Source organism: Humulus lupulus, chromosome X, assembly GCF_963169125.1.
Source record: "Humulus lupulus chromosome X, drHumLupu1.1, whole genome shotgun sequence".
Classification (NCBI taxonomy): domain Eukaryota; kingdom Viridiplantae; phylum Streptophyta; class Magnoliopsida; order Rosales; family Cannabaceae; genus Humulus; species Humulus lupulus.
This window is the reverse complement of record NC_084802.1, coordinates 246,506,672-246,526,005: the sequence shown is the minus strand read 5'-3', so window position 1 is coordinate 246,526,005 and position 19,334 is coordinate 246,506,672. Positions and strand designations below refer to the sequence as shown.

General features: G+C 37.6%; 3 protein-coding genes across 3 annotated transcripts; 2 read left to right on the top strand and 1 right to left on the bottom strand.

The window, feature by feature from the left end:
- The first annotated feature begins 380 nt into the window (after nucleotides 1-380).
- LOC133806907 (uncharacterized) lies at nucleotides 381-860 on the top strand. Its single transcript, XM_062245003.1, has one exon. The coding sequence runs from the start codon at nucleotides 381-383 to the stop codon at nucleotides 858-860; it is 480 nt and encodes a 159-aa protein (XP_062100987.1).
- Nucleotides 861-12,076: 11,216 nt separating this feature from the next.
- Nucleotides 12,077-15,338, bottom strand: LOC133806906 (uncharacterized). The gene is made up of 3 exons (XM_062245002.1): nucleotides 14,365-15,338; nucleotides 12,282-14,277; nucleotides 12,077-12,085 (listed from the first exon to the last, which is right to left on the bottom strand). Exons 1-3 carry the CDS (start codon nucleotides 15,336-15,338, stop codon nucleotides 12,077-12,079), a joined length of 2,979 nt encoding a protein of 992 aa, XP_062100986.1.
- A 2,582-nt stretch (nucleotides 15,339-17,920) lies between these two features.
- LOC133806905 (extensin-like) lies at nucleotides 17,921-19,033 on the top strand. Its single transcript, XM_062245001.1, has one exon. The coding sequence runs from the start codon at nucleotides 17,921-17,923 to the stop codon at nucleotides 19,031-19,033; it is 1,113 nt and encodes a 370-aa protein (XP_062100985.1).
- Nucleotides 19,034-19,334: the final 301 nt, after the last annotated feature.

The window sequence follows — 19,334 nt, the reverse complement described above, 5'->3', positions numbered from 1 at the left end:
ATCTGTTAGAGTCCTATATTATAGTATATATTTCTATGAGTTTTCTTTTGTATTATGTGCACGTTTATTGATCAATGCATACTTAATTCATTTTTTTATTTTTACATATATATGAGAATATTCTTCTATGTTAATTATTTATTGTTACATTTTCTATTTGCATATATTAGGTATAGACCTATATATAAAATTGATTCTTATAAAGGCCTTATTTTCTTTTTTTTTTCTCCATCTTTTCTTTCTTACATAATTATATATTTATTTATACCTGACTTATTTTTTTATGCTCTTTATTTATCTCATTCATATACTTCACGTACATACATTTTATGCTTTTTTTTTTCTAATGCTTTAAATTTTACATTGATAAAGTTTTCTTTATGGCAAATCTTACAAAACTCGACTTTGTGGCAATTGATATTTCTGAAAGAAATTATTTATCGTGGATTCTTGATGCTGAAATCCACTTCGGTGCTATGGGTCTTGGAGACGCCATCAAAGATCAAAATACTGAAACAAAAAAAAATAAGGCCAAAGCTATGATTTTCCTCCGCCATCATCTCCATGAGGGGTTAAAGTCTGAATATTTAATGATAAAAGATCCTCTTACTCTTTGGAAAAATTTGAAAGAAAGATATGGCCATCAGAAAACTGTCATACTACCAAATGCTAATAATGAATGGTTGCACCTAAGGTTGCAAGATTTTAAATCAGTAAGTGATTATAACTTTGCAATGTTTAATATCACTTCTAAGTTACTTTTGTGTGGAGAAAAAGCTACTAACTATGAAATGTTAGAAAAAACATATACTACTTTTCATGCCTCAAATGTGCTCCTGCAACAGCAATATAGAGAATGAAATTTTAAAAATATTTAGAATTGATTTCATGTCTTCTAGAAGCAGAACAAAATAATGAACTTTTGATGAAAAATCATGAATCTCGCCCAACTAGGTCTGCCCCACTCCCTGAAGCGAATGCTACAATATCTGACAATAATAGTCGTGGTCGTGGTCGTGGCCATAATCAAAGTCGTGGACGTGGTCGTGGCTACAATCAAAGTCGCGGTCTCGGTTGAAACAATGTTTGGCATCGTAATGGTCAGAATAACAACTCTTATAATCCAATGAAAAACACAACTACAGATTACAAGGGAAAAGGTCCTCAAAATAATAATCGTAAAAATTCTGAAAACTTATGTTTAAGATGTGGTATGAAAAGACACTGGTCACGTACCTGTCGTACGGCAAAACACCTTGTTGATCTTTATCAAGCATCTGTGAAGGGGAAGGAGAAAAATATAGAAGCAAACTTTGCCTATCAAGATGGTGATCTTTTCAAAGAGCCCTTGGATATTACACACTTGGATGTTGCAGATTTTTTTTAATGAAGATCCCATTAACAGCAACATGAATATCTATAATGGAGATGAGAATTTCTACAATTAGAGTCATTTTCCTTTGTCATGTTCTTTTCATTTATTTACTTTAAGGTGTTTTATTTTTATTTGGGATGTTTATGTAATGAACTTTTTTTGTTTAAGTATATATATTTTAAACTTATCATTTTTTTTTTGTTGGTTAATGAAGAAATGGACATTTGTCATCTTATACATGATTCCACAAATAATGGTGAAGATATATGTTTGGCGGATAGTGCAACCACTCATACAATACTTAGAAGCGATAAATATTTTTCAAATTTAACAAGAATGGAGGCAAATGTTAATACAATATCAGGCACTACAAGTTTAATTGAAAGTTCCAGAAGAGCCATTATATTGATGCATAAAGGAACAAAAATTATTATAGAAGATGCTTTATTGTCCACCAAATCAAAAATGAATCTGTTAATTTTTAAAGATATACGTCGTAACGGATATCATATTGAGCAATAGATGAAAATAATATTGAGTATCTTTGCATTACATCTATTGCTTCAAGAAAAAATTGTTTATTAGAAAATTTTCATGCTTTGTCTTCAGGTTTGTACGTTACACGTATAAGTACAATAGAAACTCATGTTATTGTGAACGAGAAGTTCACAAACCTGAAAAATTCATTTATTGTTTGGCATGACCAGTTAAGCCATCCCAGTACAATCATGATGCCTAGAATTAAAGAGAACTCACATGGTCATCCATTGAAGAACCATAAGATTCTATTATCCAATGAGTTCTCATGTGTTTCTTGTTCTCAAGGAAAGTTAATCATTAAGCCATCACTAGTAAAAGTTGGAATTGAATCCCCTGGATTTCTTGAACGAATTCAGGGTGACATATGTGGGCCTATTAGCCCACCATGTGGACCGTTTAGATATTTTATGGTATTGTTAGATGCATCAACTAAATGGTCACATGTTTGTTTATTATCTACTTGTAATGTAGCATTTGCAAGATTGCTTACTCAAATAATTCAATTACGAGCACAATTTCAAGACTATGCAATCAAGAAAGTTCATCTTGATAATGCTGGTGAATTTACAACACATGCTTTTAATGATTATTGTATGTCAATAGGGATAAAAGTAGAACATCCTGTTGCTCATGTACATACACAAAATGGTCTAGCATAATCATTCATTAAACGCCTCCAGTTAATCACAAGACCATTACTTATGAGTACAAAACTCCCAATTTAAGCTTGGGGACATGCTATTTTACATGATGTAGCACTTGTACACATTAGGCCAACATCATATCACAAATTCTCCCCATTACAATTGGCTTTTGGTTAGGAGCCAAATATTTCCCATATAAGAATCTTTGGTTGTACAGTATATGTTCTGATTGCTCCACCACAATGAACAAAGATGGGTCCTCAAAGGAGGCTGGGAATAAATGTTGGGTATGAATCTCCGTCTATCATTAAATATCTTGAACCCACAACTGGAGATATATTTACGGCATGTTTTGCTGATTGCCATTTTGATGAGACAAGTTTCCCAGCTTTAGGGGGAGGGGAAAAGAAACAGCTGGAAAAAAAAATTACATGGAATGCACAATCATTATCTCAATTTGATCCTCGTCCAAATTAATGTGAACTTGAAGTTCAAAGAATAATTCATTTGCAAAATATTGCAAATCAATTACTAGATGCATTCACTGACCCAAAGAAAATTACAAAATCACATATTCCATTGAAAATGTTCCAACTCGAATTGAAGTCCCAGAAGGACAATTTGCTAATGAGACTAAAGCACGCTTAAAACGTGGTAGACCAGTCGGTTCCAAAGATAAAAATCCTCGAAAAAAAAGGAGCAAATAATCAAGATGGTCCTAATGAAGAGGCTGATAATTTCGAGGAAGATGTTGACATAAACAAATCTCTTGAAGAGATTCAGGTACCTGAAAATATTATAAATAATGAGATCTCAATAAATTATGTTAACACAAGGAAAGAATGGGACCGACTCGAAGTAGTTGTTGACAATATTTTTGCTTATAGTGTAGTGCTAGAAATTGTAAACAAAAACGAGGATATAGAACCTAAATATGTCAAAGAATGTCAAAATAGAAAAGATTGGCCAAATTGGAAAGAAACAGTTCAAGCAGAATTAAATTCACTTGCTAAACGCAAAGTCTTTGGACCTATCCTCCAAACACCTGAAGGTGTGAAACCTGTTGGATACAAATGGATATTTGTACGAAAAAAAATGAGAAAAATGAAGTTGTAAGATACAAAGCAAGACTTGTAGCACAAGAATTTTCTTAAAGACTAGGAATTGATTATGAAGAGACATATTCTCCTGTGGTGGATGCAATAACATTAAGATATTTGGTTAGTCTGACTGTTACTGAAAAACTTGATATGCGTTTAATGGATGTAGTCACGACTTATTTGTATGGATCACTTTATAGTGATATTTACATGAAAATCCTTGAAGGATTTAAGATGCCTGACGCATATAATTCAAGCCATCGAGAAATGTGCTCAATTAAATTACAAAGATCATTGTATGGACTAAAATAATTAGGACACATGTGGTACAATTGTCTTAGTGAATATTTAATAAAGGAAGGATATACAAATGATCCTATTTGCCCATGTGTTTTTATAAAAAGTTCAAGTTCTTAGCTTGTTATCATTGTTGTTTATATTGATGACTTGAATATTATTGGAACTCTTGAAAAACTTTCAGAAGCTGTAGAATATTTAAAGAAAGAGTTCGAGATGAAAGATCTTGGAAAAACAAAATTTTGTCTTGGTTTACAAATTGAGCATTTAAAAAATGGGATTTTCATTCATCAATCAACTTATGTTGAAAAGATTTAAAAACGGTTTTATATGGATAAATCACACCCATTGAGTAGCCCAATGGTAGTTAGATCACTTGATGTGAGAAAGGACCCTTTCTGACCTAGAGAAGAACATGAAGAGCTCCTTAGTCCTGAAGTGCCATATCTTAGTGCAATAGGAGCATTAATGTATCTTGCTAACTGTACAAGACTTGGCATAGCATTTTCTGTCAATTTATTAGGAAGATTTAGTTTTGCTCCAACATGTAGACAATGGAAAGGGATTAAGCGCATACTTCGCTATCTTCAGGGTACTATTGATAAAGGATTGTTTTATTCTAATAATTGTGGGTCACAACTAATTGGCTACGCAGATGCAGGATATTTATCTGATCCACATAAGGCTAGATCTCAAACAGGCTATTTGTTCACATGCGGTGACACTGATATATCTCTGTGGTCAACAAAGCAAACTTTGGTGGCTACTTCCTCAAATCATGCTGAGATACTTCCAATTCACGAGGAAAGTCGAGAATGTGTATGGTTAAGATCAATGACACAACATATTCGGGGAACATGTGGATTAACAACCAATAAAGAAGTGCCAATAGTTCTCTATGAAGATAATACTGCTTGCATCGCTCAACTAAAAGGAGGGAACATTAAAGGAGATAGAACTAAACACATTTCACCAAAATTCTTCTTTACACACAATCTTCAAGAGAATGGTGATATCGTTGTTCAACAAATTCGATCAAGTGACAATCTTGCAGATTTATTCACAAAATCATTACCAACATCAACATTCGAGAAGATGGTTCACAAGATCGGAATGCATCGATTAAAATATCTCTAAGAATGCCAAAATGAGGGGGAGTGATTTCATACTGCACTCTTTTTCCCTTGACCGAGTTTTTGTCCCATTGGGTTTTTTTCGGCAAGGTTTTTAATGAGGCAATTATTATGGACATCCAAGGGGGAGTGTTATAAATAATAGATATATATGGATGTCCAAATATTTTTAATTAATTACCATTAATTATAATTACTATTCATTTTCTTTAGTTTCATAATCTATGGCTCACATATTTGTATAAATAGGGGATCACCCCATTGAAATAAAGTACTCAGAAAATTCTCTCATTCACTCTATCTCATCTCTTCTCCTATTTCTTTCTATAGATTATATTATTTTATAATATAAATAATTTTTTTAATTCTTTAATTTAATAAATATGTGACCGCCATGTAATCAGGTAGTCTTTCCAAAAATTTTAAAAAATTAAAATTTAATTTTAGAAATATTAATTAACAACTATAAATATGGATCATTGATCTTAATCTAATGGTTAATATTAAAGTATTCATCCATGGGTGGTCACCATTAAGAGTGTCAGCATATATATTAAATAGAAACAACGTGCAATGCACATTTGTTTAGTTTTAAAGTTGTAAATATTGTCTATAATATATATAAATATTTATATCAATAATCATATATAACATCTAAACAAAACGTTGACATAGATATATATTTATATGGCTACATGACATATATATAAAATACAATAATATTTAAAAATAAATTAGTAATAGAAATAAAATAAGAATACAAAAAGTCATAATGTAGATAGTAGTATACATGCATCAACTATTTTTAGTTTCTAATGTATCTCACAATATCCTTTGGTGAATTTGATGAAGAAAAAGAGCTCCAATCACTTGATAAAAAACAAACTATCACACAAATTTATAAGATAAAAAAATGACATGTATGTCTTTATAAAATATGTAAGGACCAATATTTTGTATATGACAAATTAGATCCAGTCGCGTCTAGAATGGACTTTTGTTATGTCAGGAGTTTATTCGTTTTTAGTTAGAGTCCACGTCAGCAAGTGTGTAAAGCAAGGTTGTTAGTAAGTTACAGCTGTTAGTTGGTTCGGGATTATACCTAATTGCAGCCAAGGATATATATTGGGCTGGTTAATTAGTTACAACCAACTCTCTTCGTACGATAGATTGGATTGGATATTTTTGCTCTATTTTCTTTCTTTTTCTTTCACTGATTTTTGCAGGTGTTGGCAAGAAACTCCATTGAAGATGGTCGAAGTTTTCTGTGCAAGCACTAGAATCAAGCTGTGATTGCTGAAGGTGTTCAGCTGGGTCTTGATGATATAGATCCGAAGGTTTTCGGGTTTGAGACATTGTTGAAGGGAGTTCAACATTGAAGCAAGGGGATTTTGCATTTATAACCAAGGGATTTGGTTGGTTAGGGTAAATAGCTTCACTGTATTTTGAGATAGTTTGTACAGTTTTTACATATTGAATCTTGAACTAGTTTATGTAAAATTACTTCTGAATATAGTGAGAGTTTTTACCCTGGTTCAGGGAACCCAAGCACTAGTCGGCTGAAATGTGTTTTCAGTGCAGATGAAGCTTGTAATTTTTGTGTGTCAACTCTTATAATTGTGTAGTTAATATTCAAGCATAAATCAAGATGAAGATTGTAAAACTGGAAAGATAGGCTAAAACTTAGGTTTTTCAATTGGTATCAGAGCCAGGTTCTCCTAATTTTTTTTTTCGATTCTCCTATCTTTTGTGTACTGAGATTGAGTTTTTGATTTATCTTCGTGTAATTCGCAATTCTTGTTTTGTCTGGGTTCTCCAGTTGACACTGACCCCCTCTGAGTTCCGACTCTGGGAATATATTGTCTTTTGCTTTTGTTCAATTGTTTGTGCAGAATGGAGATGTTCAGAGAAGGAGGTTCTACTTCTCGACCCCCAATGCTTGAAGGGGCAAATTATCCTTACTGGAAGACAAAGATGCGTGCATTCTTGAGAGCTGTTGATGAACGGATGTGGATGGCTGTTGAAGATGGATGGAAGTGTCCAACCGTTGTTGAAGATGAGATTGTTAAGCCTAAACAAATGAGTCTATGGACTGCAAAAGAGATGGAAAGGGCCAATTTTAATTCAAAGGCTATGCATGCTCTCTCTAGTGCAGTATCTACAAATCAGCTGTAAGTCATAGCCAACTGTGAAATTGCCAAAGAAGCTTGGGAGAAATTGAGAATAAAGAATGAAGGAACTGATGCTGTAAAGAAGTCCAGACTGAGGGCTTTGGCAAAAGCATTTGAAAACCTGTCTTTGGAGGAGGAAGAAACTGTAGTGGAGTTCCATGCCAAATTGTGCGATATCTCAAATGAATCTTATGCACTTGGAAAGACTTATTCAAACGCAAAACTGTTTCGCAAGGTGCTTGGAGTTCTGCCTCGGAAGTTCATGTCAAAGGTTACCTCTATAGAAGAAATGAGAAATGTTGAGGAACTTGATCTTGATGAGTTAATTGGGTCATTGCAGAACTATGAAATGAGTCTCACCCGATGGAAGAAAGGCAAGAAGCAGAAAGATCCCGAAAAAGAAAATGCTGATAATAGTCTTGCATTTGTGCATAAGGAGGAAAAGAAGTTGATCTCAGATGCATCTGAGGGTTTCACTGATGAGACTTTAGCGCTGCTGACCAAGAATTATGCAAAATTCTTGAAGAGGAATTACAAGAAAAACTTTCCAAGAGGAAAAGAGAATGGTTTCAAAAGAAACTTTGGTGGAAACAATAAGCAAACTCAGTAGTTTGGCGACAAGAAAAACAGGGGAATACAGTGCCGAGAATGTGACGGATTTGGACATATTCAAGCTGAGTGTGCCAACACTCTTAAGAAGAAGAAAGCATTAGCAGCTACATGGAGTGATAGTGATGAAGAAAAGAGCTCCACTTCAAGTGACAAGTCTGATGAAGAGAAACAGGTGGTGGCTTTTGTGGCAAAGAGTCATCAATCAATGTGTTAAGAGGACGATGAAAACTCAAGCTCAACAGATGAGGATAGCGACGGGAGGCAACATGCATATGAGGAGATGTTTGCTCAATGGGAGTATATGGCTAAACAAATCAAAGGTCTCACTAGTGCCAAACAACAACTTGAATCTGAGAAGGATGTGTTGGAGGACACTGTTAAAAAACTCACAAAACAACTTGATGAGAAGGAAAGTGAGATTTACAAACTGACTGCAGATTTAATAAGGGCTAGACAATCTCTTGAGTTTATCCTTCCAGGAACTAACCACACCTTGCAGTTACAAAAACCATATGGCGATCGAACATCCATTGGGTACAAAATGCTTTACAAGAAAGGGGAGAATTTAGGAATTAATGATCCCTCTTCGTCCAAGAACAAGGAAGATAATACTCATGATGACGCAATGCACAATACTTTCAGTCCTGGTTTTCCAGATTCCACTAAACGGATCAGTGTCTCATCTGGACCCATCAAGTTGAATTTCGAAGGAAGGAAGACTATCCTGGATGGTCAGATTCACAAGGAGAGATTTGTTCCCATTTGTCATTTTTGTAACAAAAGAGGACATATTAGACCCAGATGCTACAAGTTGCAGGCGTATTTGAAAGCTATGATCGATCGTCCGAATAGCTTTCAACAATTGAATCAATTTACGGGAAAGTTGTCATCTAGTGAGTGGAAACCAAAATCTGATCTTAACCAGAATGTTGTATTAGTTGCCCACACCTCTCTTTCAGCTTTTCAAGAAGACCAATGGTACTTCGACAGTGGATGTTCCCGACATATGACTGGCAACAGAAATGTGCTGGTAAACTATAAAGAAGGAAAGGAGGGAGCTGTGACCTTTGGTGATGGGAACAAGGGTCAGATATTTGGAAAAGGTGATCTGGTGCTAAATGGAGTAGCTCCATTGACTGAGGTGTTGTACGTTAAAGGTCTCAAGGCAAATCTTATTAGCATCAGCCAACTCTGTGACAATGACTACACTGTAAGTTTCTCTAAAACTCATTGTCATGTTGCAACTAATGGGTGCTCAGTCTTGACAGGTAATAGAACCAGCGACAATTGCTATGCACTAAGCAATCAAGTCTTATGCAACAGATCCTTTCTGGATAAGCCAGACCTGTGGCACTATAGACTGGGGCACTTGAACTTTAGAGACTTGAAGAGAATTGTGAAACTACAAGCTGTTCGAGGGATCCCAGAGATAAAGGTCACTAGAGATAGGTTATGTGGACCTTGCCAACTGGGGAAACAGACAAAAGCATCGCATCCTCCTGTAAACATGCTTCTCACCTCCCGTGTGCTGGGGTTGATTCATGTGGATTTAATGGGACCCATGCAGAATGAAAGTCTAAGTGGTAAACGATTTGTCATGGTTCTTGTTGACGATTACTCCAGGTACACTTGGGTAGATTTCCTCAAGGAAAAGTCTGATACTTTTGGACTCTTTTCAGCATTAGTTCTCAGACTCCAAAATGAAAAGGAATCTAAAATTGGGAAAGTCTATCGACTTCGAAGTGACCATGGAAAGGAGTTTGAAAACACTGTGTTCTCCAATTTCTGCGATCAGTTAGGAATAAAACATGAGTTTTCAGCTCCAAAAACTCCTCAACAGAATGGGGTTGTTGAAAGGAAGAACAGGACCCTGCAGGAAATGGCTCGGGTAATGATGCATGCTAAGGACATTTCTAAGCGTTTTTGGGCTGAAGCAATTAATACAGCCTGTTATATCTACAATCGGGTTCATCTGAGAACTGGCACGACACAGACCGCCTATGAGCTTTGGAAAGGAAGGACTCCTAATGTCAGTCATATGCACATTTTTGGGTGTGTGTGCTATGTCCTAAATGATCGAGAACATTTAGGAAAAGTTGATCTAAGGAGTGATGAAGGAGTGTTTTTTGGGTATTCACTTAACAGTCGTGCCTATCGTGTGTTCAACAAAAGAACTCGTTCAGTGGTTGAGTCCATCAATGTTCGCTTTGATGACTTGGAAAATTCTGAAGAACCAGTGGCAGATGATGAAACTCCAGTTTTAACTACACCTGTTCCAGTCACAGCTAGCCAAAATCAAATGGTTCCTGACACTCCATCTGGGTCACTTCATACTGAACCAACTACGTCAGAGGAACAAGAAGCCGGTCCTAGCGGCTCGCAGTGTGATGAGGAAGCTACCAGTGCTCTGCAAAAGGAATCTCAACATGCAAAAATTTATAAAAATGGACCCCCTTCCTGGATTCAGAAGGCTCATCCCTCTGATATTGTTATTGGAAATCCAAATGCTACCATGGTCACCAGAAGAAAATTACAAAATCTGATAGCCTTCGCCTGTTACTTATCTCAGATTGAGCCAAAAAGTGCCAAGGATGCTCTTTTAGATTAGTTCTGGCTTGCTGCTATGCAAGATGAAATGTTCCAATTCAAACAAAATGATGTGTGGATCCTAGTACCCCTACCTGAAGGAGCTAATGTTGTTGGAACTAAATGGATTTTCAAGAATAAATCAGATGAGTTTGGCACTGTCATAAGGAATAAGGCAAGGTTAGTTGCACAAGGCTACAATCAGGTGGAAGGAGTGGACTTTGAAGAAACCTTTGCCCTAGTTGCACGGTTGGAATCTATTCGGTTACTTCTTGCAATTGCATGCCATCTGAGAATCAAATTACATCAAATGGATGTAAAAAGTGCGTTTCTGAATGGTATTCTTCAAGAGGAAGTTTATGTGAAACAACCTCAAGGTTTTGAGGACCCTCAGTTCCCTGACCATGTATTCCAATTGAAAAAGGCCCTATATGGGTTAAAGCAAGCTCCTCGCGCATGGTATGACAGACTTACTGCCTACCTTCTGTCAAATGGATTCACACGTGGTAGTGCAGATAATACTCTCTTTATCAGGTATCTCACTGATGGAATATTTTTTGCACAGATATATGTGGATGACATAATTTTTGGGTTAACTTGTGAAAGTGAGGTTACTAGGTTTGTAGATCTTATGCAAAGTGAGTTTGAGATGAGTCTAATAGGAGATCTATCTTATTTTCTAGGACTTCAAATTAAGCAATCAGATAAGGGAATGTTTATTTCTCAGTCTAAGTATACCAAGTCCATGTTAGAAAAATTTGGTTTCACTCAGGTCAAACATGCGCGCACTCCTATAGGCACCACCTCTAAACTTAACAAAGATGAATCTGGGGACCCGGTAGATCCAACCCTGTACCGTAGCATGATAGGAAGCCTGTTGTATCTCACAGCTAGTCGTCCTGACATTTCCTTTAGTGTTGGTCTATGTGCCCGTTATTAAGCCAATCCTAAACAGTCTCATCTTACTGCTGTCAAACGTATTTTTAAATATCTTGCAGGGACTATCGAATTTGGTTTATGGTATTCATGTGATACAACTATGTCCCTGGTAGGGTATAGTGATTCTGATTGGGCAGGATCTCTAGATGATAGGAAGAGTACTTCTGGGGGTTGTTTCTATATCGGGAACAATTTGGTCTCTTGGTTTAGCAAGAAACAACATTCTATTTCACTCTCCACTGCTGAAGCAGACTACAATGCGGCTGGCAACTGTTGTACTCAGCTCATCTGGCTCAATAAGATGCTCACGGATTATGGCTATCCCCAAAAGTCATTGACCCTTTTTTGTGATAGTACAAGTGCCATTAACATTTCAAAAAACCCAATTCAACATTCAAGGACTAAACACATTGACATACGTTATCATTTCATTCGAAACATGGTTGAGTCTAAATTTCTAACAATTTCTCATGTTTCCACTAATGCCCAGTTAGCAGATTTGTTTACAAAAGCTCTTGATGCTCAAACTTATGCACATCTTCAAACCAGCATTGGTCTCTACACCATCTGAGAGGTTCGGTGTTTCGTTTGGTCACATTTTTTTTTCATGCTTTACCAAATTTTTTTTTTTTTGATAAGAAAAAGAAATTTATTCCACCAAATCAAGCCAATTTACAAACTACCAGTTCTGAAAACCAAAAAAAACACTATTACATTATCTAAAAAAGAGTAATCAATTTCTTCTCTCCAGCCTTGAGTTTGGAGCTGCTAAGATCAGTTAGATTGGTTTTAATGCCCCAAAGAATCAGGCAACTAAGCTTCAAAACAGAACAGGAGTAAGCCTAAAAAATACACCAATTCCTGTTAGTCCAAATGTAATATACTGATGCAGCAAGCAAAGCAGCACTGATCTTCTGTAACAAGCCCTTTGGTCTTCCTTCCATCCAACCTTGCCACTCTGAATAAGAAAAAGGCCAAAGCTGAAGCCCCAATCTAGTTTGGACTTCACACAGAACCTGTTGAGAAAAAGGACACTTGAAAAACAAATGATCATGTGATTCCTGGTCTAATTCGCAGACAGGACAAAGGCAAGTCTCAAGCTGAATATGACATTTAAGTAAGTTGTCACGAGTGAGGAGGTGACCTAGCACTGCTTGCCAGAGAATAAACCTATGCTTCGGAATAGACAACTTACACCAAACCACCTTATCAAAATGAATCTGCTCTTTGTGCACCAGATGCTCATACAGACTAGACAAGTTCAGTTTCTCCTTGGTCATTGCATCCTGAAGCATATCAGCAGTGAAAACATCTCTCAGCTTGATGAGATTCTGCCAATACCAGCTAACATCATACCGTAATTGATAAGACCAGAAATTCTGCCCCTTGAGATAAACACAAGCTATCCATTTGACCCAAAGGGAATCTTGTTTAGTAGCAATAGCCCAGATGTACCTAGCCATCAGAACTATATTCCATTTATAGCCTTCTTTAAAGCCAATCCCACCTAAGTATTTAGGTAAGCACACCTGGTCCCAAGAGGACATATGAACCTTACTTCGGTTTCCTCTAGCTCCCCACAGAAAGTTCCTACACAATCTATCTATTTCCTGGATAACTTTTTTAGGAAGTAAAAATATACTCATCCAATAAGTCCTAATACCCAGCAAAACAGAGTGTATAAGTTGAGATCTCCCAACAAACGAGAGATGTCTACTAGACCACGAATGCAACCTGCTTTGAACTTTCTTAATAATGAGCCCACAGTCCTCAGCCCTCCATTTAGTTGGTCTAAGATAAAGGCCCAGATATTTCAGAGGAAAATAACCTTCTTCAATCTCCAAACTAGCTAGAATTTGCCTCCTTTCCTCCAAATGAACTCCACCAAGATAAACATGTGACTTAGTCATGTTCATAACCAGACCAGACATATTACTGAAGCTACGAAAACCATCCATCAGAATCTTAACTGAAGTATGAGAACCTTTACAAAAGAGTAAAAGGTCATCCGCGAAGCAAAGATTAACAAGATTCAATTGCTTACAAAGAGGGTGAAATCTGAAATCCTTTTGCTGGGAAGCTAACAGTAATAACCGAGTGAGATACTCCATTATCAAAACAAAGAGAAGAGGGGAGATTGGCTCTCCTTGTCGCAGCCCTTTCTTCCCACTAAAAGCACCATGAATTCTACCATTCAAAATCAAAGAATAAGAAACTCCTTTCAAACAGACCATTATCCATCTTATAAATCTACTAGGAAAAAAATAAGCATTGAGCAGATCCTCTAAGAAATACCAATCCACCGAATCATAAGCTTTTCTAATATCCAATTTGACCAAACACCTACTCGATATGCTCTTCCTAGAATAACCCTTAAGAATATCTTGAAGGATGAATATATTATGGGCCATCGATCTGTTTTTGATAAACGCACCCTGATTTTGGTGAGTAAGAAAGGGCAAAATAGTAGCTAACCTCACACAAAGCATCTTAGAGATACATTTGTATAAGGTATTACAACAAGCTATTGGTCTGTAGTCAATAGCAGTAGAAGGAGAATCTGTTTTAGGCACAAGAGCAATGACTGATCTGTTGAGGGATTTAGGCAGCTTACAAGAATCAAAGAAACCCAACACAGCAGTGGCTACCTCATCACCCAAATCTTTCCACATAGATTTGAAAAAACCTGAGCCAAACCCGTCCGGACCAGGACTCTTAACAGAATGAATGCTAAACATTGCCTCTTTAACATCTTTCTTAGAAAAGGGTCTAACCAAACTGAGTTGCTGATCAAAGCTTAAAGTTTTACCAGCATTTATCACATCCAGCTGAATCCTAGCAGAAGCTGTACTAGAACTACCCAGAAATCCTTCAAAATGACTAAAAAAATGATTAATCACATCCTCATAACAATCAACTATTTGCCCATGGTCATTGACAAAAGCAGTAATTCAATTAAAAGCAAACCTCTGTTTTAGAGTTGCATAGAAGAAAGCACTGTTGTCATCTCCATATCTCAACCAAGTGACTTTACTCCGCTGTCTGAGAAAGCTCTCATGCATTTTAGCATAGAGAATGAACTCAGAACAAGCTTCTTGCTCTGCTCTATGAAGCTCTTCAGAATGAGGCTGCTGTTGAAGACGAAACTGAGCTAGTTGGTATTTTTCCTTGGCTGCAAGAAACTTTCCTGGTATATCCCCAATTGTTGTCTTATTAAACTGAACCAAAATAGACCTTAAATTAGTCAATTTCTGACTAATTCCATGCAGACCAGAACAGACCCCAGTAGTACCCCAACTGTTCAGGACAGTCTCCCTAAACTTCTCATGTTTTGTCCACATATTGAAAAATTTGAACGGTTTCAACCCTGTAACCTGACCAAGAACAGGTTTAATAATACAATAACAATGGTAAGAGATTACATCCCAGTTGAAATGAGCTTCTGAGTAAGGAAAAATATCAGTCCAAGCTTCATTACTGAAGACTCTATCTAATTTGGAAAAAATTCTAGAACCCTCCTTCTTCTTATTGGACCATGTGAATTGAGTACCAATTCTACGAATTTCTGTCATCAAGCAATTAGCTCTCCAATTACAAGCATCTTCCTTTTCTATCTCAGTAATAGGCCGACCACCTACCCTATCATCAAAATCAAAAACAGCATTAAAATCACCCGCAACTAACCAAGGTTGAACTGGCAAACTCAGAGAATCTAAAGCATGCCACAGCCTTTTCCTTTCCTCTAAATGATTCCTACCATATATTACTGTTAAGAAAAAAGGGGACAAAACACTCATGATCTTCACAGTACAGTGAATAAATTGGTCTTCCACATCAATAAATGTAATTTTGATCATATCCTTTCTCCAAACCAGGAGAATTCTTCCTTCAACTACCGGAACAGATAAAAAGTCCCAATCTCTAAACACAGTATTCATCATATCCTCTATTTTAGGGCCCCTAAGCTTTGTCTCAAGGAACGCCCCCAGACCTACTTTATTAAATCTACAGAAATCATGAAGGGATTTCTGCTTATTCCTATGGTTCAGCCCTCTAACATTCCAGCAGAGCAGATTTATTCCTTCCATCAGAAATTTTCTTAGAGAGTTTACCCTGTTGTCGACCTTCCAGTTGTCCAGCTTGTAAGACACTAAATTGATTGACCTTGCTAGGCTGGGGTACCTCATTAACATGCTTAACACCACTAACTCTTTTAGGAGTCGTCCATACCTGGTCCAGGACTTCTTTAGATGTATTATTATCCTTCCCAACATCAACTAAAGAACTATTAGCCATCTCAGGAACTTCTGAAGTCAAGACTAAATTAGCAGAATCTGGTTCAACCTCTCCCTGCCTATTATCTTCTGTCTTCTCACTAGTTTCACCTTGCTTCTTCTTTGGTTGCCACACTTCTTTCTGTTCCTTCCTACAGCTAGAAGCAGTATGTCCAAGATTTTTACAAACCGAACATTTTGTAGGCAACCATTCAAATTCAATAAGTTGCTCAACCAATTGCCCACGTTCATTCACAAAACTATTACTGTGAGGGAGCTTGTCAGAGATTTCCACATCAACAAGTACTCTGGCGAATTTCACCATTGAACGATCTTTAGTGATTTTATCAATCATCATAGGACGGCCTATGGTACTAACAAGAGCACTCAAACATTTGGTACCCCAGTATTGGAGACCCAAATCATGTAATCTCATCCAAACTGGGACTGATTTCACCAAACGGAATGTGTCAATATCTGTCGACCAAGGCCTAAGAATAACTGGCTTCCTGTCAAAATGAATTACTCCCGATTCAAGGACCAGGTCCCTAGTTGAGATATCCCTACACTTAACAATCGTGAACCCAGCATTCATCCTAGCCACCCTTTCTATGCCAAGTTTGCCCCAAATTCTTCGAAGGAAACCTTCAAAAACAGCAATCGGGGGATTAGCCCCTAGAACAATGCACACTATAGCAGTATTCCAAAAAGATGCCTGCTCTTCAACTTCCTCCAGGTCCAATTGAGCTATCGGTAACCCATCCCTGAACAGAGGTTCCTCATAGGTTAATTTCACTCCATTATGCTGCGAAAAATTGTCCCGAAATTGGGACCATTTGTCCTTAGCCCGATCTTGAAACGAAAGATCATCTCCTGAATTCACCTTATCAGGTTCATCCAGGTTGAAACCTTCAGTACCATTACCAGCATTAGCAGATACAAAACCATCCTCTTCGACAATCTCAGTAAAATCAGCCACAGAATCTGCAAAGAAATCTTCACTCGTGTGCTCAACATTCAGACTCTTAGTAATCCCTTCTTCACCACGCACATCCTTCCCTGAAGATGAATCAAACCCACTCTTTGATGATGGAGTAACAGGCTTCTGAATTGCCTTCTTCTTCCTCGCCATGGAGAGAGGGAAAGCAGTTCTCACGCCTCAACTTTAATTTGAATTAGTCACTAAGTAAGATAATAATCTCTTCTGTTTTCATTCTTTCAGACTCAGATTATAAAGCCAAAAATTCATGAATACGTAAATCCTATTAACCCGAATGAATACATGGTGAGCATTAATACTTTACAGATTTGGCAACATATCAAACAAAGAGCCGACTAGCTGGGTGGAAGGAGATTGGCGCGGAGGCTGGGTGGAAGGAGAAATGGCGCGGAGGCTGGGTGGAATTTTGTGCATTAATTTTAACTTGTTTGTGTGAATTACTTGTTTCTTGGTCACTGCTTCTTAATCACACTATTTTTTCCGAGATTTAGATTTGAGCTCTTATTTTCTCCAGCTCAAAAGGCTACCATTATTGGATGCAATGGGAAGAGCTTCCTTTGTACCATCATAAGCCCTGAGGAGTTTGCTCCTCCTCTTGGTGTTTGATGAGCAAACTAAAAAGAAAAGGAGACGGCTACATCTCTGATGATGAGTGAAAGCCAGTGCTAGGTATTTGGAAAACTCAGAGTGTTTGTTGTCAAAAGAGGATATATTAAAAAAAATTAAATAAAAAAAGTTTTTTTTTCATGTTGAGTGAGTGGACCAATTAATGATTTTGGTCCTCATGAGGTCTTTTTGCACACACAAATGAAAATAATGGCTCAAATCTCTTGTTAAGAAAAATTTGTGTGTTTAATTAGGCAGTGTTTTTTTTTTCAGTGTGTATATTTCACAGACTTTTCCCATTTTTTATTGTAAGCATGATGTGTTATTTTGATCAGATATTTTAATCCATGTTGAGCTTATCAGAGTTGTTGTTCCTAAATCTCTACTGCCATTCAAGTTTTTTTTTTCTTAATGTTGGTTGTTTGGATTCTATTCCTGTTTTTTTTTTTTTTTTTTAAATGTCAAATTTGGTCTTTCATATATTAGTGTGGGTTATTTTTTAATGGGATTTGTCATTCTTTTTGCACGGTCAATTTCTTGTAAGGGAATTTATAAGGTCTTTCTATAAATATAACATCCCTTGAGCTCGTGTGAGTTGTGTTTACAGTGGTCCAATTGTAGAAACCCTAAACAATTCGGCATTATGAAGCAAAGAGCCAATCGTCGTCGTTCCCATCTCTGGTCTTCTCCTGTCGCCGATGTGCCGGTCTGTCCTTCTCCGGAGGTGGCTATCTCATCCTCTGTGGATGCATCTGTGCCACCTGCAGTCACCACATCACCCAGTCGAGTTGTGTCTCCTGCTCCTGATCCTAGTGTGGCTATGGCTATTGTTCCGGTTCTGCCTACCGTCACAGAGTCATCTCTGTCGCCGTCCCTTCCCGAGGTGGTGATTGCGTCTGTTCCTACCGTCAGTCCCTCGGACAAAGTACTCCATGCCCGTCCGCCTTCTTCTGTTGGTAAGTCCCCTAAACACATTACTCGTTCCTCTGCCGAGTCTGCGTCCTCCCCTGTTCCATCCTCTCCATTGCCGACCCCAACCACACCATCTATTCCTTCTCCTAAGTCGCCTGTTAAGCCGTCCTTAACCACAAACCCCAAGACTCGGTCTGCCTCTAAACCCAAACCCAAACTCCCACCCCCACCCAAACCAGCACCCCAATCCACACCAACACCCCAATCCAAACCTCAACCCACACCCACCCCCAAGCCCCGTGTTCCTATGCGGTCCAAAGGAAAAGCAAAAATGCATGAGTCCTCACCTCTCCCCAAACCATCGGCTCCAAAACGTAAGCCCAAGGACACTCCAGTTGCACCCTCTCCTAAAAAGTCCAAGCTTACCTCTAGTTCTAAGGATTCTGTGTTGTTTGTTGGTCCATCATCTATTCAATACTTTGTTGATGCAACCAAGGCCTCGCACTATCAGAGATGGTTTGCTGTGCGCGACGCGTGGCCTGAATATACTGTTGTTTTAGAAGATTTTCCTGAGTTAGTTGAACTTTTACAGTCTAGGCATTGGGTTAATACCGTGTCTAAATTGGTGTCCCCTCATCCCATTCTCATTAGGGAATTTTATGCAAATTTAGATAGGTCTGTTGTCGATGGGAAAAATGAGGATTGTCTTACTGCATTTGTTCGGGGTAGTCGTATCAAATTTGCACCATCCACTATATCTCGTGCACTAAAGGTTCCAAAAGTTCTTAAACCTGAATATAATAAGTCATATTGTCCAGATCAATCTACAATGGGTCATGTTTAAACTGGCCAGCCTGATTATGTGTGGGGGAATCATGAGATTCCTGTGACTAAATTGACTCCCTTCTATCGGGTTCTGCATCGTGTGGCCCTCTATAATTGGTTTCCCAATTCTCACCTTTCATCTATTACCCTTGAGATTGGGAAATTTTTATATGCTATGGGTACAGGCGTGTCTATTGATTTGGCCACGCTCATTTATGATCGTATTGTTGATGTCGCCTCCTCAACTGGTACTCGAAACAAGTTACCCTTTCCGAGCTTGATTCAGCAGATTATTCAGCCTGCCAAACCACCGCTGACTA

Bases quoted from the DNA above. Each gene is read 5' to 3' on its own strand.
- LOC133806907 (XM_062245003.1), top strand. From the start codon at position 381: ATGGCAAATCTTACAAAACTCGACTTTGTGGCAATTGATATTTCTGAA.
- LOC133806905 (XM_062245001.1), top strand. From the start codon at position 17,921: ATGAAGCAAAGAGCCAATCGTCGTCGTTCCCATCTCTGGTCTTCTCCT.
- LOC133806906 (XM_062245002.1), bottom strand. From the start codon at position 15,338: ATGATGAATACTGTGTTTAGAGATTGGGACTTTTTATCTGTTCCGGTA. The intron at 14,278-14,364 runs GTTTGCTTTTAA...TCATTTTTTTAG, and splicing joins TATGCAACTCTAAAACAGAG to TCATTTTGAAGGATTTCTGG.